Source organism: Anoplopoma fimbria, chromosome 24 (assembly GCF_027596085.1).
Source record: "Anoplopoma fimbria isolate UVic2021 breed Golden Eagle Sablefish chromosome 24, Afim_UVic_2022, whole genome shotgun sequence".
NCBI classification, from domain to species: Eukaryota; Metazoa; Chordata; class Actinopteri; order Perciformes; family Anoplopomatidae; genus Anoplopoma; species Anoplopoma fimbria.
In genome coordinates, this window is record NC_072472.1 from 9,345,479 (window position 1) to 9,372,192 (window position 26,714).

Consider the following 26,714-nt stretch of genomic DNA (forward strand, 5'->3'; position numbering starts at 1 on the left):
ATTGTTTTGTTGTTAGGCAGAGATGGACAAGGTTGATAAGATAATTAGATGCAGATAATAATAAAAAACGTAAGAACAAATGACAATGTCAGTTTATTCTCTAGAAATAATACATTTATCTTCTGATTTTCATGTTAACATTGCAGCAGCATTTCTTGCAGCTTTAATGATGGCATATTAAAACAAACACATTAGTCTAAAAAAAAATCTATATTTCAGTTTAAATTAAAGGCCCATTCAGTATTCGTTCTATGCAACATCTGGCATTGTGTGTGTCTATGAACTAATCACAATTTAAAAACTTACGTTTTACTGCTAAAATAGTTTGCATCAGAGAAAAAATGTTTTTAAATTTAGATTAAGTTGTTTAATGTTGTTGGTTACATAACAATCTGCACATTACTTTCCCCCTTGACACCCATGTATTTTTTACATTCTATAATCACCATTTTGCTGTATTTATATCAGCTTAAAGACCTATCCCAGCCAAAATCTACCAGTTGTTAATTGCTGCTGAAGAATAACAAGATAACTGCGATGGAGACCAGTTCCAAAGACATGAGTTTACAGTAAACCTGAGATAGCTTTTTGCAGATGGCACTATTCTCTATCTTACTGGACAGGACTAGTTTCACAGCGACTTATGTAGTCAGAAGCAATCTGTCCCCTAGGAGACACACAGCAGGCTATAAAAATAACCATAGAATGCCCTCTGAGGGTCGGGGAATGAGAGTGGTCAGGGGAGAATGGAGAGAGGAGAGGAAGACGGGATGAGGACACAAGAGCAGGAAACCGAGGAAAGGAAGGGAAGACAGAGAGCTGGAGGGAGGGTCTCATTGCAACTCCCATCTGAGCAGTAATATTCTCACAGGACAACTCTTTGTGACATTATTAAATTAAAATGTTTACTCTCCCTGACAAGCACAGAGGAATGAGCTGTGGGAAACAAAGATGTCTCCATGGGGCTATGCATGCGTGCAAACATAAAGGCATATATGCACGCCACACATACAGACTAACACCGAGGCAGAAATATATAGGGAGACATATGACGCACATGCTCCCAAAACAACATCTACCCACACGTCCTTCATTTTGCAGTGTCACTCTGCATGAAGTCACACTCGCAGCTGTGGAGGGCACTCCGCATTAAGAGGGAGGGTATATTTAAAACGGGCAAACTGTGGGGCGCACTCGCCACCCTGCTGCGAGCAGGAAAACATCTGTCACCGTGGATACTGATAGATGCATTGCTTTTGCAGCTGCGGAGTTTTATTGCATGCCGTTTCTCCATAAGGGCAAAATGACGTTTGCTATGTAGAAAGGTGGAAGTTATTCGCATGTTTCCTCAATTATCCCACATGTGCACTTCCGTGTCGGGTTCAGTGTTGTTTGGTAAATCTTTAACTGGTGCATATTGCTATTAGATAGTTGTATAAGGACTGCAACTAACGATTATTTTCATAATCGATTTATCTGCCGATTATCTCCTTGATAGGTTGTTTGGTCTGTGAAATATAAAAGTTTAATCATTGCGGTTGCATGTGCTGCTGCAAATCCAGAATGTCCCCCTGCTGGGAATCAATAAAAAAATGTATCTCATCTTAATTGTTGCAGCTCTAGTTTTTATTGTCCACTTTCAATCCAAATGTTCTGCTTTGAGGTGGCCCTAAACATAGCACTAGCTCTCCAAAGAGAGGCGGAGTGAACAGAGAAAGGCTTCGGGGGCCGGAAAGAGACTGAGCCATGTACTTCCTCAAAAATGATACACCCATGACCACTTTCCGATGCATTCACAATGCAATAAAATCCCTGAATGACCATTATGCATGCACACTCATTTTATGCCATAAAAAAAAGACTGTACCACAGTTTGAGTACTGACACTGTGTCTTGATTTGTTGAGATTGCATTCGAATGACTGCCAATATCTCATGATATAGCACTCCTACCGCATTTCTACTCTCATATACCTTAATACCTGTAACCTAGCAACCTAACAACCAGACAACAGCTAGTGGATACAAAAACTAACCCGCAGGTTTATGAAAGGTAAAAATAAATTTGAGCTATTTATGACGACCAATCAAATGATTTGTGTTTGTGAAATGGTGTTTGGCTGTCAAACAAAGACACAGGCAACTACTGTTTAGGCCTTTCTGTTGCTTAATTACAGACAAGGGAAGTCGTGGGTGAGCTGGTCAGTGATCAGCAAAAATGGTGGTTGAGCAATAGTTAACTGGCACTTTATGGAATCAAGCTTTTTTAATAGAACTATTTATCTGTCATCTTAAAGTAAAGTCTTTTTACATAGATGTCCAATCAATTTAGGATTTTTTTTAAAAGAACTGTATTATAATAACAAATAGACACTTATCACAGTTTGGCACTCCTTCCGTCTTATTGCTTAAAATATTCATATTGAGGCAGTCTACTGTATATAAAAGGAGTTAAACCTCCACTGACTCCTTCATGTACTCACTGTTGGGTTTGCTTGACACACACACACACACACACACACACACACACACACACACACACACACACACACACACACACACACACACACACACACACACACACACACACACACACACACACACACACACGCACACGCACACACACACACACACACACAGATCAACTTGCTTGAAAATGGTTCTCACCTTGCACGATACCCCAGGGGTACTGTCTGGCCCTCACTGTTTTGTTACCCACTTTGACCTCTTCCACGCTGCCCACCACGGCAAAGGGCAGATGAGCCTACACAGAAAAAAATAAAAAAGATGCGTGTTAAAAAGGTCAACAGGGAGACAGATGTAACTGGAGCCATTAACAAGGGGCTGAGTCCCAGCTCTCTCTTTCTATTTTTAAAGAGTTCCTTCATGCTGATATCCTTTGTAGGACTACAATCATTTCACTAGACACAAACATGTTGTGATGTACAAATAACACAGCAAACAGGATCAATGAAAATCAAGTGTTTACTTTCAAATAAATCTAGCTCTAATGTGGCTGTTGTCTCTGTTATTGTTCACAACCAGACCACAGCAGAGAGAAGTGTAACCGCGTTGACATGTGAGCTGCACCAGACCTGGGTTTTAAGTTTAACATGTGGCTCAACTGAGGCCTATTTTGTTTTAAGTGATAAAACACACACTCACTTTCTTATTGCTCTCAGAGCTACTACGCCTCGTTAAGGATCGACAGTGAAGCATCATGGGGGAAAACATGCCCGATATGCAACCTCAAAAATTAGGTGGCGAGTTGAAACCAGCTGGCTGGAACAAGCCAGAGGAACAAGCTGGTGAGTGTGGGCACTGATGTAACCGACTAATAATAGATAGGAAAACTGTACCAGGACTGTGTCTGGGCAAAGCAAATGAAGTCTTATTTATCCATGAGTGGATCTGTGTGGGTGTGTGCTTAAGCAAAGTGTGATTATATGCATCATCCTCATTATAAAGTCTGAACTTTAAAAAGGCTAAAACAGTGCTGGCTTCATGGGAAGAAGTTAAAAGTGTATATTCAGTTTTATTGCTAAATGCATATTATTATTATTATTTCTATATAACTGCTTTATTTTGACAATGGAAAATGTACAAACAGACATAAAGCCAATCGTAGGAAAGCATCCTGCTATTGAGCTCATAAAACCTTTTTTATAATGGAAAGAACTGAGAAATGGGCAACTGGTGCAATCAAACAGAGCTAGTATTCATACAGTTTTGTGTAAAACCCTATATAATGTTTGCATATACGGTATGTCCAAGCACATGCCCTGGGTCAGCTGGTATTTGCACATCTTTTTACTGTTTTCCCTCTATACACTCAGAGATTTGTGTAATGTGTCTAAATAAGAGAAACAAACTCACTTTCCAGCACGTGTTAAAAAGCAATTAAATGGTGTCAACATATGCTGCTGTTACCAGATGTTTAACACATGTGGTGCTAAAGACAAGATGTTACTAGTGAGTAGGCACAAACATGATCCATTTAAATCCAACAATGTTGAGAAGTGTCATCAGTCAACACATTCACGTGCGAACAAAAACACATCTGACATTTGTTGTAAAAAGTAAAATGAATGAACGACTGATTGTAAGAGAACTTTGCTAGCATCACAGCGCGACTTACGTTCATGGAGGAGTTGATCTCGCTGACGGCTTCGTCGTCTGTTGGGAACTGATATATCTGGACGCCGTTGCTCACCAGCTCACTCATAATCTTAATCTTGAATTTATGGAGCTCACTCTTGGAGATTGTGTCCGCTTTGGCAATGATGGGAATAATGTTGACCTGAGGAAAGGATGAGAAAAAGAGAGGGGGGGGTTAATAATCAAAGTTATTGAATGTGTAGAGCATCGTCCTTGTTTTTATGGTTGGTTGCCAAAAATATACATGCATTTATGTATTGAAAGCTGCTTTGTGTTAAAGCAAATACGTGGAATACATTATATATATATATATTGTTTTTTGTCTGACATGCATCTTCATGACAAGACACGATGCAGATGTCAAGCTCAATAGGATCAGAGCAGACGCACAGATCATCAACACAATGTCTTCAGCAAATTTCAGATTAGAGCAACTAACCTCCTTATGTCAGAGGGTCATGAACCAAACACTCGATGAACATATTGAAGACTGAATTGAAAACAAAAAACTAACTCAGCACATTGCTATTTATGGCTGAGAAGGCCTACAAGACCATATGCGGCAACACTGTACAGTGAAGGAGCTCAGTCAGATCCCCAACAGATACATAAAACAAACAGTGATTATGAAAACAAACTCGGCTCCATCTCCAATCAGCAGCAGATGTGCAGAGATAAACACACAGTTTGTCTGCATTCCTCTGTACGGCTGCATTACCCCGACCACTAACCGGGAGGATGAGGAGGATGAGAAGGATCCCCGCGGATTCACTCATCAATTCCATAGTGCGCCTCAGAGCCAGAGCTTGTTAGGAGTCAAATTACAGGCTCATCATACTTTATGGGATCATTAATTTACAGCAGGGCAGCCAGTATAGTGATTTAACCCTTATTAACAAACCCAGTTCACTAATGGTGATCCATTGCTGACGGAAGAATCGGAGGGGACATTTAGGTTTCTTCATTTCCCACAACCGTCGGTTTCCCAGCTGGACAAAGAGTATTCCCAAATAGTTCTCAGTGTTTGTTCAGAACAACTGGGAGCACGCGATGGGTAACTGTAACCACATCAAAGCAGGTTTGTTGTGAGATTATCATTGAAGAAAAAAATCACATATCCTGATATTTCTGGCTTCTTTTTTTTTTTTTTTTATCTTGATTAGGTAAAATATCTAAATATGAACAGGAAGAGGAGTGTGTCAGAGTTCAAGGGATATAGGAACCATGCTGATACATTCTGAGCTTTAATGATGACTTCAACTTAGATGATCATCAGCTGCTCAGCTCTAATTGAAAATTGGCACCATTCAAAGTAAGCCAAATTAGCTATTAGTAGTAGTTAATGTTTGCAATAAACTATGGGTGTATAGACAACTACCAATGGATTATTTTGATACTAAAGAAAGCTTAAAAACTTGATGATTTTTAAGCAGATTTATGGACGTCACAGTTACTCGCAATGGATATCAGTTATAGATGACTGAGTTATGACTCTGAGAATAAGTACGAAGTTTGATGCAAAGTGCGACAATTGGGCACTGGTGGAATTTAAAGCAGCTCCAACTGCAAAACTACAAAAACTAACTTCTCTATGCTTTTAGAACACAACTCTCTTTCACCTCACACAGTATATTTGCCCTCAAGGCCTCCTTATCAACTCACACTTCAAAACTTCTGATCTGGTGCAAACAGGCAAAACAATCTAACCAAAAAAGCATTTAAACTGATTATAGTGCATATTATGAGACATGTTAAAAGGTTAGAGGGAAATATCAATCCATGTTTGTCAAATGACCTCTACAAACTGAATGGTCTACATCCTACTATAAGATAATTAACTAGAAAGGATTTCCTCCTTCTTAAGAAAAAAATATTTAAAAACGAAAGGACACCTCCTTCAGACCATTATCTCTCTTCCTGCCTTCATCCACCACAAACCACACTCACTCTAATGTGCCTTCAACCATCCTCTGTAGGGAGGGTTGGATCGGACCCCATTTACTAGAAAAACACCATTGTCTAGCCTCGACAACAAACTCTACAGACTGAGGGAACAGTTGTCTCCGGTCTGCTTTCCTGGTTTTCCTGTGTCAGAGCTATCTGGTAGACAGAGCTGTTCATTTATCTTTAGTTTCCAGATAAACGTTCATTTTCACATTTAGTTAATAGTGGCTAAATCTTCATCAGAGTAGTTTTTACATATATTCACATCAATGGGAGCATAACTATGCCTCTCGTGGAAATAAAATATACATCTATTGTAAGCAGAATGTAAAAGTGTTAACGTAAAAACACATTTTCAGTATTTTCAACATTTTACATACTAAACAGTGAATCAGTTCATGGAAAGATAACTAGTATGATGAACATAATCATTAGTAAAAGCCCTAGTTAATTTGCGACGGCTTTTCTCTAGGTCTATAGAAGCAAAGCAGGTACTTTTGTGGTCGACCTGTAGCCTTCTAGATCTTGTAGAAATGTGCAAAGACGGACAGTATGTGGTGAGTAGCTGCAAATATTCCCTGCGACATTATTATTTCATGTCGGAGGAGACCACTGCATAAAACACCCTATCAAACCTGTGAAAATAAAAACAGCATCACATTGCCACTGTGGTCCCTCAACACTGGCTTGCTTTCAGACAAAGCAGTGATCATATTTCACATCGTGGAAAGATTGCTAGGACGGAGCCACATGGGTCGGAGAGTGGTGTTCACCGTGGCCACCCACTCAGCCTTACAACCCACTACGGCACTCTCAATGCTGTAAATCATTTTTGGATAAAAGCTCCTGTCGCCATCATTGCTGTTATTTCACACTTTCAACATTTCCTGGCATTGTGGAACTAAAAAAAGGCCTGTGCAGAACCAAAATGTTCCTCACAGACATACAGGGGGTTCACAAGAAAGAAGGTTTGGTTCACGTGAACGGATGGGGAGATTTAGCCGAGGTAAGATGCTTTGTTTGCACTCTGCTATACGACAGCAAACACATTCAGCTCATGTTCATATAAGGATAATCTATTTAGCTCAGGTAAGGACGATACAGAGAGTTGGCGGTGGTGGTTTGGATGGCATCAGGAGACAGTTGGCCAGCGCAGGGTGCCAGGTTTGATCACTCTATTGGCTGGTAAAGACAGCACAGAGGCTTAGTGGTCAGTGCTGGCACCTCATAGCAAGAAAAGTGCATAATTTGGATCTTGGCCCTTTCTATATGAAGTCCTCTCTGCTGAAAGATATACTGGTCTGTAACTTTGGCCTTAGAAATAGAGGTGGTCCTCAGGAGAAACGTGGGTGTCCTAAGTAGTAAAGATGGCTCAAATTGGAATATTTTAAAGTATAGAAAATGTCTTAAGCTTGAACTGCTTTAAATTAAATTAAATATTAAATCAACATGTTATGTTTAGTGACTGTAAACGTCATTGAGACCTACAAAAGTTAATGAGTTACAATGACAGCATCTTTTTTACTGAAGTCCTCATAAAAAACCCTTGAGAGGGACAGTTGGCTGTAGTATCCGCTCATCGTTTTTTGTTAAGTACGAGGAGAAAGTTGGCAGAGAAGCGCAGCCATGCATTGAAAGTTGGCAGAGGTAAGCCAGCAGGTTTTGATCACAAGCTGACCATCTGCTTTGTTCTGGATTCATTATCATTGCATCAGCAGGCACAAGTAGAGCTGAAGCTGCCATTTATACACCAGTGTGATCAGTAGTTGTATACACTTTGTCTGTTATGTGTATGAACCTTTCTCAGGTTAGCGTTCGTAGATATCCAAAACGTCAGTGAAACCCTTCTCGCCCTTAGGTCGAACAAGCACAAGCACAGACAGACTTGAAGACGCACAAATCATTCACTCTTGCATTTTAACTGCCTCTTTCTCTGTTGTTTCTCCTCTTTTGGGCTTTGTGAACATGTGCTTAAAAATGTTTTGAGGCACTTTTTCCTTCTTGAAATTCCACACTTCCCACACACTGGAACCAAAATTTAGGATTAAAAAAAAAACATTCGACGGTTTCAGCTGTGTTTATCGCTGAGCCGTTTTGCAAAACATGTTATCAAAATGTCAGCAAGAGAGAATTTAATCGTTACCGAGCAGAAAGCAGTCATCTGAAAAAAAGACTGTTGTTAAATATTCATGCCTATATATTTATTTGGATTACAAAGAAGAGAGACAGGTGGGTAGCATAAGTAGCAATAGCCACAAGAAAAAATTCAAAGAAAACGTCTGAAAAAGAAAAAGAAAGCCCCAATATTACAATACAAACCCAACATATTCAACATGCCTCCAACTTAGGCCTTAGAAGTGGCTTTCTTGCCCTTTCTGACACTGTCCTCCCCCAATAAAACTCACTCTCTCCCCCCTCCCCTTCTTTTACGCTCCAAGCACTGCTGTGATGAGATTTTTTTTTTCCCCACCAGTTTTCTAATTGAGGCCAAGCCAGTGATTTGCACCTCTGCTGAGCTGCACTCATCGGATGCAAATCAAAAAACACAGATCCACTGACCAATAATCTGTGTAGAAATACTCACACTAGAGCAATCGAAAACTCACAAATCAATGTGGCTCTGAATGTGATTATTGACTGCTGTACTACTGCAAAATATATGCCAAACTGGAACTCAGTATTAGGAGGATGCATTTTAGGAATTTCTATGTATCTATTTACATCAGTATATCACTGCTTCACAAGAATTAACTGATTTTTTTTTTTAAATCATATATACAGTTTTGTATTATATGGCAATTCAGAAAGTGGGCTGGACCTTAACACAGCAAATCAAACATTTTTACTTGCAAAAATATGCAACAAAATGGCTTTTTAAGTGTGAAAACTCATATAGGGAAGGTCTTGTGAACTTTTCTTGAAATCCTCTCCAGCGCCAACAAAAAAGATCAGCGATCCCTACATCTCAGTGAAATGCACACCGGTGACAGTGAAAGGGAGGTCGGATTTCAGTCATTCAGACAATGGGAAAGGATCAGCGGTTTGTGAGTGTGCTTTTATTCTAAAGGGGCAAGGCCACAGCATATGAAGGGGTTTTTTGTGTGTCGATTGTGCGTACCTTGCTGTCCAGTTTTTTCATAGTGACGAGATCCAGAGACTTGAGGGAATGTCCTGTCGGGGCGATGAAATAAAGGCAGATGTGGATCCTGGTGTCGTGGTAGTTAAACAGCGAGCGTTTGATCTTCAGCTCTTCCTGGAGATAGTTTTCAAACTGGGTGTCGATGTAGTCAACGATGGGCTTGTAACTGTGGGGACAGCAAAACAAAAACAGTGATGATTTACGTCTGTGGGTGAAACCATAAATATTTGTCTTCTTATTCATGCGCTTGTAATGAATGTGAGAGGAAATATGGACTTGTCACTGGGGAAATGAACCAAGACAGTTATGTTTTCAGTAACTGTGTGATCCGATTCAATGCCAAGATCTCGGATTAGAGCTGTACAAGCTTAGTAATGCATGAAATGTGTGCTCTTATGGGAGTCTGATTGAAACAAATCACAGAGGATGCAAAACATCCCGTCCTCTCTCACAGTGATCTGATGGTTTTTTTAAGCCTACAGTGTCACCGGTAAATCACAGCAATCAGGAATAAAGCGGTGGGAAAACATCAAAGTTTTGTAGCATTTGCTTATGAGCATCTTGCATGTGCAGCTAAACAAACAAGACCAGAAAGGAAGGTCGAATTCAACGCATTGCGAGAGGAAACTAACTCTGACATGAACCAATAATAGATTGTTATTTGGATGTGACATCTGATTTGTCTAATTCTCCAGATCTTTTATTAAAAATTCACCTTACAGACGCAAATCTGGATGGCAGCATGGAAACCATTATCAATACAATACAATCCTTGGTTTTAACATGACTTTAACACATTGCCACTACAGTAGCAGTCATGTTTTATGAAAAATATTTTCAGCTGCACTATAATATACATCGTGTAGCCCTGTTGAGCCAAATGCAGCAGAACAGTTTGTCTCTGTAAACTGTCTTTAATGTCTTTTAATCCTAAATCGGTCACGAGCTTGAAATGTGAGGTCATGATACAGTACAGAAAATGATACAGAAAATGAATAAAGTTTGTATTGAGCAGTTATTATTTGAGTCTGCAACTTTAACTCATTTAGTTCAGTTCATTTGGAGAGGTGAGAACAAAACTATTAGCAGCCGGCCACATATTTATTAAACTGTAACATCCATCCATCCATCCATTTTCCGTAACCTGCTTATCCAGTTAAGGGTCGCAGGGGTGCTGGAGCCGATCTCAGCTGTCAATGGGTGAAGGCAGGGTACACCCTGGACAGGTCGCCAGCCTATCACAGGGCTGACATATAGAGACAAACAACCATTCACACTCACATCCACACCTACGGGCAATTTAGAGTCTTCAATGCACCTAAGCTGCATGTCTTTGGACTGTGGGAGGAAGCCGGAGAACCCGGAGAGAACCCACGCTGACACGGGGAGAACATGCAAACTCCACACAGAAGGTTGTCCAGCCCGGGAGTTGAACCCGGGCCCGTCTTGCTGTGAGGCGACAGTGCTAACCACTACACCACCGTGCAGCTAAACTGTAACATAGTTGCCTGAAATGCACGTCATTTCTGAGAAATGTTGTGGTTCATCAGTCGCCATAGATACCAGTTTCACAGGCATACTTTAGTTCTCACAACATAACGAGGCATTCGGTACTACATATAATGCTCAATGCATTTCTATAATTCCACCACACACGACCACCTTAGCCTCTGCTTTCACGTTTCCTCCGGCTCTCACTGGCAAGACTGACCATCAAACGTGTTTAAAGGCAATTTTAAATTGAGCAATGTCATATATTTGAAACACCTTCTATATCAACCTCCCATCAGTCACAGGGAATCCCTGATGCTTCAGAGAGACTGAAGTGCATCCGATAAGATCAAATCTACAAGAAGTGCAAGCTGTTTCTTTGTGAGCTTAATACATTCAATAGCAGTCTTTCCACATTTTACAGCTCAAAGTGAGACATAAGTCCAAATATATATTGCGTATCCTCAGCCAGCAGCATGTTTACAGTCATCTGTCCTCTTCCTTCACATCTCTCGTAAATCTTCTCTGAGGAATGCACCAACTCTGACCTTTTGAGGCTCTCTCACTGTGCATTTACAGTCCACTGCAGGGTCTGTCCTTCAGCATGTTGGTTTATACGGCCCACAGAGAAAGCTGCTATCAAAAGGGCGTGAGAGTGCTGCTCGCTGGCTAGGTCACAACAAGACCACTCCATTCCACAGCTGCATGTTAAAAAAAAAAAAAAAATCTGCTATTTCCTCTTTATTGCTATCCCTCCTCGTCTTTTTTCCATCCTACAGAGAAAAGCCAGACCTGGACTGATATCAGTTTGTGTCCTTTTCTCTCATTTGTATCCCAAAGCTTCATGGACCTAATCTTGACAAATCTATGTTGTTTTGAAAATGGAAAGGCAGGTTTGGATAAGGACTGATAGGAAAAATCTGTCATTGCACATTCAGGAGTCAAATGGAAAACAGATTTACTACATTTTATTTTATTTTATACACACTGTCATCTAAATTCAGCACTGGCTTCATTTAAACTACGGACTGTACGGTTGGCTTGAAAACTGGGCTAAATTCTGTACAAAAGTGTTGTATATCAATCCATTAATTATATACAAGTAGTGTAGCAGAACTGTTTATTGTTCTTTCCTCTCCCATTAATCATCCCACGATCTTTCAGATGTACCTTGAGACAATTTGGAGGGGCCTGACCGCTAGGTTTCTGCGAAGAAGTACTTTAGCTGAAAATACTTCTGTTCTTTTAAGGACTTCTACTTCTAATGGAGTATTTTTACATTGCAGTATTTGTACTTTTATTTACAAAGGGATCTCTGAGTGTGTCAGCATTCAACATGTACTTAGGAGCAGCTTCACATTGAGATATAGTCGCTGTTTAAACACATTATTCACATCCTGGCATTTATGCAGCTTTAGACCTGTAAATCAGTGTCAACCATCCCATCATGTCGCCGTCTTCACATCATCGATTATCATTTCACCATCCTCACCTGTCCTCTTTGTTGATCTGATCACCGAAGCCAACGGTGTCAACGATGGTCAGTTTGAGGTGGACGTTGCTTTCTTGCAGGTCGTACGTTCGCGGCCGCAGATACACGCCATTCTGGTAATGGCTCGCCTCTTCGTTCTCAAACATGGTGTTGAAGAGCGTGTTCATTAACGTCGACTTGCCGATACCGGTCTCCCCTGTGGATGGTAGGAAGTAGAGAGAGAGAGAGAGAGAGAGAGAGAGAGAGAGAGAGAGTTAAATTACTCATTCTGTCATGTGAGGAGAAACAACAGAACGCTGCTGCTGTACTGTTGTAGTTAAACACGCTGTCTGGAGGAAAACCAATCAATTAAACCTTGAGGGAAAATGACTTTAGAGGAATGCTCACACGCTGCCGTTTGGTACTCACCTACACAGAGAATGTTGAAACAAAATCCCTGTGTGACCGATTTACTGACCAGTTGGTCAGGGAGGCTGTCAAATCCAACATGTCCGCCCAAATTCAGGTTACGCTTCAGTTCGTTCTGAGTGACACAAACAAAACAAAAACATTAAAAGTCTGGCTGCATGAGATGGAATACCCACATGGGGAGGACATTAGTCAGAGGTAGGAAGAGCTGAAGTTGAAGCAATCACATTCCTATGCAAATGAAAGACCCTGCTTGCATTCTGCAGATGTGAAACTCATCGCTTAACATTATAAGGTATACATAAGCAGGGCCTGAAAGGATGAGCTTCATGAATAATCCTTCACAAGAATGAGGAACTAAAGACATTTCCACACAGAAAAAAGATTAGACAAATTAACTCATTCAGACATTTGATACGGAGTGTGGAAAGTCGCTTAGAGTTGCAGGGTGTAAGTTTAGCAGGTCTTTGGAACAATTACAACATAAACATTTCAAAGCTTCTCCTTTCTATTACTTCAGCACAGATGAGGCACAGCCACATAGCACAAGTAATGTGAATAGACGATATAAAACCATCCATCTTCATTTAGCCACATTATCATCATGTTTTCCAGGGCATTGACATTAAATGCAACAAGCTGCAGCTCTCCAACAAAACTTTAAAATTATCTCAAATCACCACTGCAACAGGAAATTATTCCAGAAATCCCCGCACAACTACTCTATAATCAATCTGCATTTAGGAAAGAACTTCCTGGAACTAAATGCTCAAAGATTGCCGATACACAACCAACTAAAGATAGACAGACAGAACTATTGGGTTGTCAGCGTTTTCCCCTTTGATCTCCCTTATCTAACCCATCTGAAGGAGAGGCAGTTGGTGACAAGAGAGAGCGTGTCAGAGCCGGAGAGGAGCAGACAGACAGCACCTTGAGATGAATGGGGCCACCCGAGCTCGGCTGGCTCAGCCACGAAGGACTGCATATTTGAAGGCTGATGTCACTGAACACACAGGCAGCCAGAGAGCAGAGCTGAGACCAGCTGAATGCAACCAGACTATACTGAACTAAGAGGTGGAGGCAGGCTCTGCATCTGTTGTAAACCTGACTGAACTGCACAATAAAAGGATGTGTGTGTGTGTGTGTGTGTGTGTGTGTGTGTTTGTGTGTGTGTGTGTGTGTGTGTGTGTGTGTGTGTGTGTGTGTGTGTCTGTGTGTGTGTGTGTGTTTGTGTGTGGAAAAAAAAAGAGAATTGGGGCTTAATGTGTCAGGAAACACCACTGGAGTAATCTGACGTGACGTGAGCTGAGCTAGGCAATACTGAGATGAAGCACGCTGTGGGTTTATTACATTACATTGACATCTGTGTTCAATTGTAAAGAAATCTATACAAGCTTTAAATAGTTAATGCAGGAATAAGTCCTAAAGCGCAGAAATAAGTAAGAATTTTTGCACTTCCGCTTCTCCGTCTCGAAGTCAAGACAAGCTCAAGATATTTTATCTTTTGTTCTATGAAATATAATTATAAAATTCTAAATAATTTTGAAGCTTTTACGTGTCTTAAAAAAGGCAGTTGCTAACAATTGACTAAATGAGACTACAAAATCATGCGGACTAATGGCGTTTACAGCCTCATTGTGTAAACTGGAACTCATGCGACGGTTGTATAGTTGGATTATAGCCTAACGTTAGCGTCTTACTACTGCCGATTGCATCCACTCGTCAAAAATCATAACAGTGGTGTTTTTGAAAATGATCAAGTATGATGAACTTGAGTTTTTTTAATAATAATCCAAAATCCACTTGAATTTTTTTTTCTTTTTGTCGAGGGAACAACCAGTGCGATGCCAACTTCCCGTGTTGTTCTACAAAAACATTGCAGCCGTCTAAATGCTATAAGCTATATAAAATGGAACAATGGAGTGCATACAGCTTCTTTTGTCCCCTTTGAGTCTGAATGAACATATTGTGAGTCGCTTTAAACAAAAATCATCGACCAAATCAGGGTACATTTCTGGTTCTCGGTAGGAGTAGGTTAGGGGTGAGGAAGAGGCAGTGGCCATTTCTTTGTTTGTTAATGAAACTCAGAGCTTGTCAAACAACATTAATGCTTCCCTCTGGTATTCAGTTTGCTGAATGAAGCTTGTGAGATATTGGGACAGATTGCTGGCGGGGGGGAGGGTGTGATCTCTGGAAGGAAACCGGAGCAGTGACTCACTGGATTCGTGAGTTGTGTTTAAAATAGCAGAAGTTGGCAATTTATATTAGCCTTTATTTATCCAGGGAAAGATAAATAAAGGCCTGCTTGCTCTTTTTCCCATCAACACCCTGTTTCGTTTACAGTTTCACGCGTGGAAGCTGCCTACCTGCACACAGTTGGTGATTAGGCGTCTTGCTAGAGGGCACCTTGACAACATTTTTTGTGCAAGAGGGGATTTTTTTTTTTCGAAGAACACCACAAGCCTGGGAATTTACACCACGGATCACACAGGCTTACTTCTGGAAACTAAATGTGCCTTTTCAATACATATCTTTGCTTTCAGATAAGCATTGGCCAAAGTAAAAAGGAGCAAGCTTCTGTGATACTTTTTTAGATTTTTTTGGACTTTGCTCCAAATTTATCTAACCACATTGGTGAAACTCTCAGAAAAATAACAAATTTCCTGACTCATGAGATAATTCTAGGTTGACCTCCTACACTGAACCAGACCGAGCTGTCAGTAGCGCGTAATCTTTGTGTGTAAATCATGAGCGAGGCAGATGGGTCAGTGACTGAGGGCTAGAAAAAGAGCACGCAGACCTGACCAACAGTGTTATCTTTACAGATCAGACAGAAAACTGCAGACGTGGACACAAAAGCTAAGACTGAAAGTGTGAGTGTGGGAAAGGAAGTACTTAGATCCTTTACTGAAGTTGTAGCAGTACAACAAACAAATACAGGTATTACCAGACACAAAAATATAATCAGTATGGAAAGAAAGAGTGGGCTACTCATTATGCTGAAAGAAATGCTTATTTTAATCTAGAAAATATAGTGGTAGAGTCCTAAACATGTTTTCCTAAAAAAAAGAAAAGTAGAATTTTCTGATTCTTCCTTCAAATCTGCTTGTATAAAATTAATAATGTAGTTTTAAAAATAATTAAACTGGATTATTAGAAAATACTTGACAAAAGTTGACTTTGCTTTAAAAAACTAGTCGCAATATTCTGGCTTTACTGGCAGATTTCTTCACGCATTAAAATAAAAACAAGATTTGCAGAAGAAGAGAAGGAAGAAGTAGATCATGTGTTTGGTTTGAAAAATCCTATACTGCAAAATATCCAGGAACTTGTGTCAACAAAAAATGTGAGTGAAGTACAAAGTACAATATTTGCCTTTCAAATGTAGCAGAGCGGAGGTATATGGTAGTAGGAAAATGAAACACTGAGCAGACTTAGGTTGCATGTAAGTCTATGTTTTCATGCAGATACAGTCTGTGATCATTGTCATGTGAAAACATCTCCATGTTTGGTCATTTACTCGTTTGTACTTTGGCTGAATGATTACATAGCTCACTATAAGAAAAAAGAAAGTACTTTTCCATCTTATGAAGTCCCTGCCAAGACCAACCGGATACATGAACCATGCATGACGAATCTAAAAATAAACCCGAAACATTTACATTTCAAGACAACAGCCTAACAACACACATTAGCTTTAGTTATATAAGCAGCAGCTTTAAGGGAAACCGCGAGGCATGTGTCCACCCTCCGAAAGCTACTTCCGGGAGGAGATGAGCAGCAGCGTAAAGTATGACAGGAATGAAAAGCTTCTGCTGAACTGTCTCGGCGAGGAAACAGCAGTCAGCTCTCGGGCCGCGGTATCACCGGGGCCAACAGGAAGTGGCCTCACAGAGGGGCCCCAGGTGGGTCAAAAGTGAAATGAGGCGCAAACCATTTAAGCTGCACGCTATAGCTCACAGTGCTGCGTGTTTGTAGATGGCTGATGGGAACTGCTTTTCCTGTCACCAGAAGGCTTTTTTTTTTTTTTTTTTTTTTCACACAGTCCTCTCACTTTCATGGTACTGTGCATGCTGGCTCGCTGTCACACTGTCACGGCTTACTGGGACACTTGAATGGAACAGAGCCCGTCGTTAATGTTATTAGTAACACCTGTGCTTTTCCTACTATGACAAGTCAAAATGTCTGCAGTGAAAAGGCCCCTCAATGACAGATAAAGAGCTGAAAATATATTTTTACAGTGCAAATGACGTTTTTTTTTAACCATATATCCAGGTATACAGAGCAAAAACACTACATTTATATGAATTAACCAAACATAGTGTGGTCACAGTATGTCTTTCTACTGAGCTACACAGTGTATTAATACTCCCACGCTCTTAAGGACTATTACAGTGTCAGCTGTCATTGTAGACCGTTCAGTAAATGGATAAATGTAATAATTATTTTCATTTTAGGTTTTTTTTTTTTAATTTAGTTGCTGGTTAAATGGTTGTTTAAGTCTATAAAACGAATGTGAAAATCACAATTTTTGGAGCAAATTGAAACATTTTATGATAAATCAATGACTTTAATATGATGAATGTTTTTAATCTAAAACAGAGGTTTTCGAGGGCCTGACACTGTCCATCACCACGCCTCAGACAAAAAAACATACATGCCTTTTTTTAACCTATATTTGTTTACATTTTGAAACACTAGCAACATTAGCTATTGGTTATTCCTGTTTGGAATTTAATAAAGCACACACATTCTCAGTTTTTGTATTAAAGGGAGCCTCTTTTTCTATGATTATTAGGCAGATTTGTGGATGTTTCTTCACATTGAACATTGGAGATAATGATCTCCTCTGGGAAGCGCAAGTGAAAATGAATAAAGAAATATAACTTCCGGTATTCACCTGTCCCTTCACCTCATGAAGTATCTGTGCATCATAAAATCTCCCTGCACTTCCCCATTTTTGACCTCTCCGTCACATCTCGCAGTTTGAAAAACCTCTGATCAAAACGATTTGTTTTAGTTCTGTCTTTAAACTGCAACTCAATGCAACAAACAGAAGCGTTTCAAACATGGAGTGAATACCCTGGCAGAAGGCAAGACAAAGGGCATCATCTCTGACATCAACTTACCCAAAGTTAAATAAATATGTTGCAGATCCAACCGGACATAAACTGAGGGCAAAACCAAGATGTTCACTGCAGCCAATCATTATTTGGGGGCAAACAGTCCTTATATGACCCTCCTGCTTCAGATCCCCCCCTCCTGCTGTGTTTCTATCCCCTCTTCAGCTTCCTTCTTGCCTTCTGGCCTTCTTTCCCACCTGACTTGTGTCTAAATTGTGTTTTCAGCCTGTTTCTGCCTCAGTGAGCCTCCACCTGACGGACAGCAGCAACCTGACACACACTGCTGTAGCTGGGGGGCGGGGGCGACACACACACTGAGGGGAGGCCTTTGTAAAGGCTTCAAATTTTTACAATAACTTTAGGTGCACTTTGTGTGCAACCAGATTCCCTTAGAAGTCTTGTTTTCACGTTAAATTTTAAAGAGGACAGATCAACTGCTAGATGGTATTCTATATGTATATATATAGAATACCATCTATATATATATATTCAGGCATTTTCTGCATTCTATATCTATTATTAATGTTCAATATCTTAAGGCCTATATATACACTCAGAAAGGTTCCTAAAGAACTTATAATAAAAATGTAAGCATACAAGTTTGCTTTTTAGGAGCATGACATATAAATGACATATTTTTCAATGACAAATACTCAGTTGTTTTTTAAAGAATAAGTCTTCTCATTGGTTGTGATTGGCTCAGTGTGCCCACTACAAGCAACAAAACTTTATTTGTGTTCAGAGAAAATATCCGTTTGGGGGCCGTTTGGAGGAGACCACATGATAACATCAATGACAAACCCACACGCACATTCAGTCCTCTTCAGATGAGGCGTCCAATGACGGTCATGCAGATTTATGAAAGTGCCTGACGACCTTTGAATTATAATAAAATTTTGAGTGGACTAGCATATCATGCTTTTGAGATCTGAAAGTTTTTGTTTTTTGGATTATGAATTGCAGCACAAAGGATTTTACGTCTCATCCGATGTCATCAAACCAGAGGTATATACCTGGGTATGATGTTTTTTGCAATACTGACAGCACTGAGTACCACACCTACAGATTGTGTGTACTGCAATAGTTGTTCTCCTGCTGCTACTTGTGCTAGCTAGTGGAAATGTTTTAACCGTAGAAATGTTGATGGTTGAGATTTGGATGACGTGTGTGCCATCAGGAATTTACGAGCACAGATATGAAACAAGCTTTCTGTTTATTAACCCTTAAAATGCCTATTCTCTCTCTCTCTCTATCTATCTCTATCTATCTCTAGTCTCACAGTCATGCACAAAAAATGGACGGCCCCATTGCTGCTCAGCCTCATCACTCATCTATGCCCAACAGGAAAGACCAAAAGAAAAGCAGTGAGACAGACAGGAGAGGAGACAGGAACCATTTTACGAGACAGACGGGACAGCTCACTCATATTTACAGTTTCCTTACTATCACTGAGATAAAAATGTGTTATCACAAAATATTTTTTATAGTTTTGTCAGTTATGTTACTAGCCACACATTTTTATGATTTCTCTTTGGATTAGAGGTAAAACTTGGTGTGCTTTTATCTCAAATGCATGAAAAACAGTCACATGTGCTAAGTATTCAAGAGCTAGACTTGTTATGCATGTCATTGATTGCTGTTGAATGATGGATACCTACAAAAACATTTAATATTTTGTGCCCTTTTTGGATGCAACAAATCCTGTTTTCGTTTTGTTTTGATACGAGTGATTAGTCAGAGAAAAATCAAGAGAGATTTCTTGCATCATGCACAAATACATGTAGTTTGGACTTGAGAAAACAATAAGCCACTGTTTTTTATGTATTATTATTTTCTGTTTTGTGCCGTTGTCAGCCCTGCTACAGCTGTAGCTGCCATGTCAGCATTCACAGGGCTCATGCAAGTTGCATGGTTCAGAATCGAAATCGGAGTTAAAAAAAACTGGGACTCTGTTCAGCCCTTTGAACAGCTGATCAAAATAAAATACATCCAATTCCCATGTGAAGCAGATAAACATTAGAATTAGGGAATTTTAAGCTGTAGAGCCTTTTAACAACACACATGACTGCTTGGTGCTGCAAGTATTAAACTTATGAGGTTATGAAACAGTCTCCAACTTCCAGGCCATCCTGTCGACAGCTGTTGAATGTGGACTATGCTTTATGGTGAACTTTCCTTCCCTTGTTCAAACAGAGAAAATGCAAATGGTATTTCAACATCTAAATAAAAATGACTTTCAGCTTTTGCTTACAAAAAGCTTTTTTAATCTTAGAGGATCACAATTTGGGCTCTGGACAGGAATTTTGACCCATTCTATAGATGGATATTGACTCATCAACACAGAGAGCAGTTCGGCTGTCAAGATTAATCTACAACATCCGATTTGACAGGTTTGCCTCCGGGCAGTTCTCTGCATGTTCTATATACAGCTAACATCAGTGCAATCTGTCGTGAGCAACACAAAGTGGAACCACACGGAAGAAACACTGGCTGAGGTTTGAAGGAATGTGTTTAAAATGTACAAAGAATAAAGCAAAAATATGTAGATTATGTATTTGCAAGTTAATATCACTCACTTTCTGCACAAAATAAAAAGGCAAAGCTGCAGTTTTAAAGTGCAAGCGCCTTGCCTGTTATTCCTGACTCCTTGTCTCTTGCCTTTAAGCACTTTGTGAAGCTAATTTCATTTTATGCATGCGGGCCTCACGGGATGAGACAATACTCGTCAGGGTCAGTAAGCACTGTACACGATGAATATGTTGGAGCGCATTTCATTACATAACCATTTTAAATACATCCTTCTCTATATGCTACAGACTCTGAAGCAATCAATGAGTGAAAACAATAGATGGGTAGTTGGCTCCATTGATCGCCTCATATTGCTCTGGCCTACATAAGTTATCCCAATACTAGGATGTCTGTTGGATTGGATTGATGGGGGCCAACAATGCAACCGACCACACATCCCTATCAATAGCTGCACATAATTAACAGCATTGGCCTTTACACACACACACACACACACACACACACACACACACACACACACACACACACTCACACTCACACTCACACTCACACACTGCCCTGCAAGCCTGACAGTTTGTTCAATATGGTCTCACTTAGTTCTTGAAAGTTAGACAGGAAGTCGGACAGACAGTCTGTTGTTCCACTGGCCTGGTTCCCTGCATTCTCAGCATTTTTCTAATCAATTCTCTAATTTTATATTCCAAAGAAAAAAGACACTTTAGAAGTCACAAGTGGTCAATATCTTCTGCAACCTGCCCACACTCTTAAACACCTACCTCGTTTAAGAAATGCCAAGTGTGCAATATCCCCCTAAGCCTTCTTCTTTGGAAATCCTTTCCTTAATACCAGACGCGTGTTGCCCTAAGAAGTGATAGGAGTGGCCCTGGAGTGTGTTCTTAATCTCTTTATCCCTGAAACTCGGTGCCGATTACTGTCCAATTCACTACCGCGAAAGATCTCTTTAAGCATCTGCCAAAAAGTTAATCACCGTCTTCAAATCCCCTTGTGTGTATTCGCCCTGTCACTAGAATACTGGTTTTCCAAATGGCTTTTTTTTGGTGCGACTGTGTAAATTCTTGACATGCTTGAGAGCTGACTATCAAGTTTGTGTCAGTGGCATTTTCTATAGCTCGTATTGCATCACCAAACTGCACAGGGTCACACCTGAATGATAACAGGGTTTGCCACAAGGAAAACAATGCAGGATGCATTCTGCCTCCCACTAATTCTACCTCCCTCTCTCTCTCTCTCTCTCTCTCTCTCTGTTCTGCCCAACCTAACACTGTATAGAGACACAAAGGCCATCAGCAATGTGGGCACAACTTGTTTGGCATACACGGCTGGTTAAAAGCGGACATGCAGGAAACCTGAAAAGTGGACCACAAGTGTAATGTTGCAGCCCCTTGAACAGGAAGTTACAATGAAACCACATGTAGGACAGAAACTCATCACACTTGAGTTACTGCAATCTACGTGTAATAATACAACACAACTGGACAGGAAGTAACACACACTACAGTGGATCAACTGAGTGTCATACTTTGTAGTATTTGTACCTGGTATGTAGCCAATGTACATATGTATATGATACAGTAACATTACAGATGGGTTTTTTTGTTGTTTACAGCCACTTGTCAACAGTAAACAGTCCAATGGTGTCATGTGCTGCACCCATATGAGCAGCAACGCGTTCATTGATAAAAAAAAACGCAATTAGGGGACTAAACACACGACATTTAAACATAATCAACACACATCAGGGTGATCTAAATGTGTGTTAAACCTCAGTGACCATCCACAGAGATCTGCTCCACCACCCTCTCTGCTGAAGCCACATTATACAGGCGGGGGAGGCTATTCACCAAACACTTCTACGAATCACAACCAAGCAAATCAAATTTTTTGGATTGCAAAGGGCTGAATGAATTAAAAAAAAAATAATAATATGTTGGTTTTTTCTCCTTACCGCAAACACGTCTACGTCCGTGGCGGCCATGGTGCGGGGATGTATGGTGTTGCTGTGCAGAGGCGAAAGGGAGCAGCCCTCGTCTCTCCGTGCAAGCCTGCTGGAAACTAGTGAGCCGAGCTGACAGAGAGACACAGGAAGAGAGAGAGAGAGAGAGAGAGAGGAGAGGGAGAGGGACACACACACATGGGCACAACACGGAGACGAGCTGCTTTAGCTGGGCAGGGAGGCTACTATCTTGGCGTTGAGATGACTCCCTGCTGCTCCGGCCCCTGTTTCGCTTTGTCAGGCTAAATCTTGTCTTTTTCGTCGTTTCCACACTGGCTGCGAGTCGGTTACTGTGCTAAAAGAGCTTCTTTGACTTGTATGTTAACTATGTAGCACGGGACAGCAGATAAATACATCAGTAAACATCCCCTAATAGTTGTTTTAATATACTAGTGTTATGCGCATGCGTAGAAATGCGGATGTCATACATTTAAAGAATATTTGCCACGTTTTGAATTAGCTTCTGGTTTTATTGAAGCTAATAATATATTATTAATATATAATATAATACTATTTGATGTATTTTCAATTTAAGGAGCAGTTTAAGTCGATTAATGGCGTTTCCTGGGTAATGTTCAACGTTTATATGTACGTTAATGTAGGAAGGGAACTATCTTGACATTCGGGTTATATCTTTGGGCGTGACAGATACGATCCAATATGGCCGCTTCTCGGGAACTCCCATTCAGTCCAGGAATGTCATGTTAAACACACTACAAGCCAGGACAGGACAGAGAGGCACCGCAGGATGACAGAGGGGAGCACAAATATGTGTGCTAGAGTTAACACCTAATCACCACTTCAGTGTATCTAACAGTGTGTGTGTGTGTGTGTGTGTGTGTGTGTGTGTGTGTGTGTGTGTGTGTGTGTGTGTGTGTGTCTTTGTCATTAATATTTAAATGAGTTAATTAGGTCACAGATTGCTGGGGTGTGCTGCCCAGCCAATCAGAGAAAGCCATCTGATATTCCTTCTAATTAACTGTAGGATTGCTGTTCATTGTGCTGTGCTGTGTGTCTTAAGGGCCTGACCCATAGGTTGCACCACCAACTCTGCTCCCAGTAGAAAAAACCAGTGCAATACAAATACACTGTGCAATTATAGCTATAATAGTTTTTCTATCTGTACATATAATATTTCAGTTATTGTGGATTATTCACTGTTTTTTATTGCTTATTTATAATACTATTTTATTTTATCTTGTTTTTATTTTACTATGTCTATGTTTGCACTATAACCTATGCTGCTGTAATCCTGTACATTGTCCCCGCTGCGGGACTAATAAAGGATTATTTTATTTTATCTCATCATACTGGATTTTGAGAGTGTATAGGCGATATTTTAAAGTTTCGAAAAACTGGTAATTATTAGCCTTTCACACGTTTTTTTATTTTATTTGATAAGTTATGGACATAGCCCTTAATATAACCCATAAATACTTAAAGTATAAGTGTTCCATATGTAGATACAAATGCACTAAATATGTTATATGTCAAAGGGTTAGTAGCCTCTAAATGGGAATGAGACTAGGGTAATAGTTTCTGTGGTGTTTTGGAGTAGGCTATTTGGTCTGTTAAAACATACATTTACTTTATTTCTATTAATAAAAAAGGAAAAAAAAGTATTTTATTTTATTGTGAAAAAAAATAATAAACAAAGTTTTAATCGTCTTCAGTTTAAAATTTGTTTTAACTTTCACTCTGCCTGTAAGAAAACAATATGCATATATTATTCAAATTGTGTCCACGTCGGCGTTCTGCCCCGGAAAAGCCTCCTCCAGGTGGGGAGGAGAGGAGTGAGCGGCCAGGTGAGGCTGCTGCACTCTCACCGGGACAAAGGGAGCAGGGCTACAGAGCGGCTCCTGGGCTTAAAGTATCACTTTGAACACCTTTTTCTATTGTAACAATGGTTTTGACGCAAGAATCCGTCCTGTCTCTGCTGATAGCGGAGGGGGGGAAAGTAAAAAAATCCGACTTGGTGGGGAAATTCAAAGACTCAATAGACTGCGAGGATCCTGCGGAGAAAGAACGGAACAGGGAGCTTTTCAAGACCTATGTCAACAATGTCGCAGTCGTGAAAGAAATCGACGGCGTCAGGTACGTGGTCGTCAGGAAAACGCATCAGCATTTACTGGAAGGAGCCAGGACTGCGGAGAGCCGTGTGCAAGAGCCCGACGTTAAAGAGACCCCGCTGACAGGTGAGCAGCAGCGCCCACCTGCGAGGACTGAGAAGACCGGAGGCTGTGATGGTGCAGATGGGGACAGATCAGCTGTTTCAGAGCCAGATCAGGAGCAGGCAGGTGAAAGCAGAGACAATCCTGCAGAACTACTTTCTCCTATACAGCTGGCGTTGCAAAGGAGCAAATATCCAGATGTTAGAGTTAAGAGAATGCTGAGTGTTGAGATCAAAAGGCAGGACGCACATGGAGATAACGGTTCAAGAAGGGGTGCCCCGAATGCGCCCACCGCCACAAAGAGCAAACCGTACGCCTTACCTCTGAGGGTGCCAGCCAGCACCACCCAAGTGGAGATCCGCAAACTGAAAGCGGCCCCGGAAGACCCGCCTGAAAGCCCCAAACTGGACTCCTTCCGGAGCAAGAGACGGCCCTCTTCAGGGGAGACGAAAGTCAGCTCACCCCAGCTGAGAAGGTCAGTGAAGAGCAGCAAGGAGTCGGAGGAGCCCGGAGAGACGAGGGCCCCCTCCGCGGTTCCCCTGGAGCATTCAGAGCACGAATGGCTGGTCAAGTGCGCCGCCGGCCACTGGAGCCAAGTCTACGGCCTGCTGCTGAGAGACAACCAGCTGGCAGAGAAGAGGGACTTCATGTCAGGGTTCACCGCTCTGCACTGGGCAGCCAAGTGTGGGAACAGCGAAATGCTTGTGAAGATTGTCGACCTATCCAGGCAAGGTGGGGTTGACATCGACGTAAACGCCAAAACACACGGCGGGTACACTCCTCTGCACATCGCGGCCCTGCACCACCAAGAGTACATCATGGCCATGCTGGTGGGGGAGCTGGGGGCCGATCCGAGCGTCAGGGACAACTGCGGGAAGAAGGCCTACCACTATCTGCGCAAAGGCGTTTCTGAGACGCTGAAGGAGATGCTGGGCGTAACAAAAGCCCCGGAGGCTCAGGACCAGGGCGCGGAGGAGAAAGAGGAGCTGGACCTGTTCCCGGATCTCTCCAAGGGCCTGTATTCCATAAGCCGTCTCTTCCAGCCCCACGCGACGGGCCACAAGAAGAAGCACAAGCAGAGGCTGGGATTTTACTCCCTGAGCGAAGAGCCCAGCGAGGAACGAGAAGACAGTAGCCTCAGACACAGGGTCGTATCAGATGTTTTCATGTAAAGTCAGAGGATTCACAGGCCTTTCTTCAACAATGACAAAACATCTCTCAAAGAAATCGACGACTTCTTTCTTGCTTTTATGCTTCATATATTATCTGACATTTAGCCAGATGACATAAAATTCTCTTGAGCCATGGTTGACTGAGACAGTTTTTGTGGGCGATGTCACCTGTACGAGTTGCATCTTTTACAGGTGTTAATTAAAACATGACTCATGGAATATTCTAGCGGGTCCTGTGAGTCGTCTTATTACACAACGTCTGTGGTCTCTGAAAGGCCTCGTCATCATTCTGCTTTTCTTGCAGTTCACCTTCAGGAGAGGCTTGCTGGGAAATTAGTAACTGAGTTTACAAATATAACAGACAATATGTTTATTTTATGTTTGTGTTCAATGAAGTCCCGTTTTTCTAGATTGAGAAACACACACGTGACTTGATATAAAAATGTAAATGTTCTCTCTTTATCTATTTTTAATCAAAATGAATCAATAAGACAAATACCTTCTGTTTCTGAAGTAGCAGAGGAATCAAGACTGGACTTGTGTGTTTCCATATCTGAGTAATTGAGATGACGTTGAGTAATAAAGTGGTCATCCTCTTGATTCCCAGAGGCAAACATGCACAATTAAAAAAATGAGGTAATTCAAACTTCTGGAAGTAACATAATTATTTCATAAATGAATTAAAATGTATGCCTAGTGGAGGATTTCGAGGACTTGTCTCTTTTGTCATGGATTAATTATTAAACGCTTAGAGGCATTTAAGAAAAGCAAACATCCCAATCAAATTCCCTGGCAGAAGGCAAACATTGGATTTCTCTGAATTACAATGTGTTTTATCTGAAAAAGCAAAGGGTGTGTCGTTCATAGAAAGGGTGTGCAGGTGCTCCATCAATCATTTCAGATCGCTCTTGCGTGCCAAAACTTGTGGCTTGAATCCGTCCTCTGGCTTGTTGAGACAGCTGTGATTCAGACACAAGAGCAGCTGACTAGGAATGAGCATATGTTTGCATGTGGGTGGCTGAAAAAGTATTATCATGTGTTGCCTTGTTTCCTGTCTGTCATGGTTCCTGGTAC

At 41.0% G+C, this 26,714-nt stretch overlaps 2 protein-coding genes across 2 annotated transcripts in view; one reads left to right on the plus strand and one right to left on the minus strand.

Moving 5' to 3' along the window:
- The window catches only part of septin8a (septin 8a), a 30,840-nt gene extending 8,371 nt beyond the window's left edge, over nt 1-22,469 (minus strand). Inside the window, exons 1-6 of the mRNA XM_054626054.1 lie at nt 22,250-22,469; nt 12,632-12,746; nt 12,224-12,419; nt 9,220-9,406; nt 4,138-4,299; nt 2,667-2,763 (exon numbers count right to left, since the gene is read on the minus strand). Coding sequence (XP_054482029.1) covers nt 2,667-2,763; nt 4,138-4,299; nt 9,220-9,406; nt 12,224-12,419; nt 12,632-12,746; nt 22,250-22,279 — 787 coding nt within the window. The 5' untranslated portion in view covers nt 22,280-22,469. The remainder of the gene's footprint in view (nt 1-2,666; nt 2,764-4,137; nt 4,300-9,219; nt 9,407-12,223; nt 12,420-12,631; nt 12,747-22,249) is intronic.
- A 1,601-nt stretch (nt 22,470-24,070) lies between these two features.
- On the plus strand, nt 24,071-26,268 carry LOC129113647 (ankyrin repeat domain-containing protein SOWAHA-like). The gene has a single exon (XM_054626057.1). It carries the CDS (start codon nt 24,201-24,203, stop codon nt 25,638-25,640), a length of 1,440 nt encoding a protein of 479 aa, XP_054482032.1. The 5' UTR covers nt 24,071-24,200; the 3' UTR covers nt 25,641-26,268.
- The last annotated feature ends 446 nt before the right edge of the window (nt 26,269-26,714 follow it).

Coding starts and splice junctions, on each gene's coding strand:
- LOC129113647 (XM_054626057.1), top strand. CDS start 24,201: ATGGTTTTGACGCAAGAATCCGTCCTGTCTCTGCTGATAGCGGAGGGG.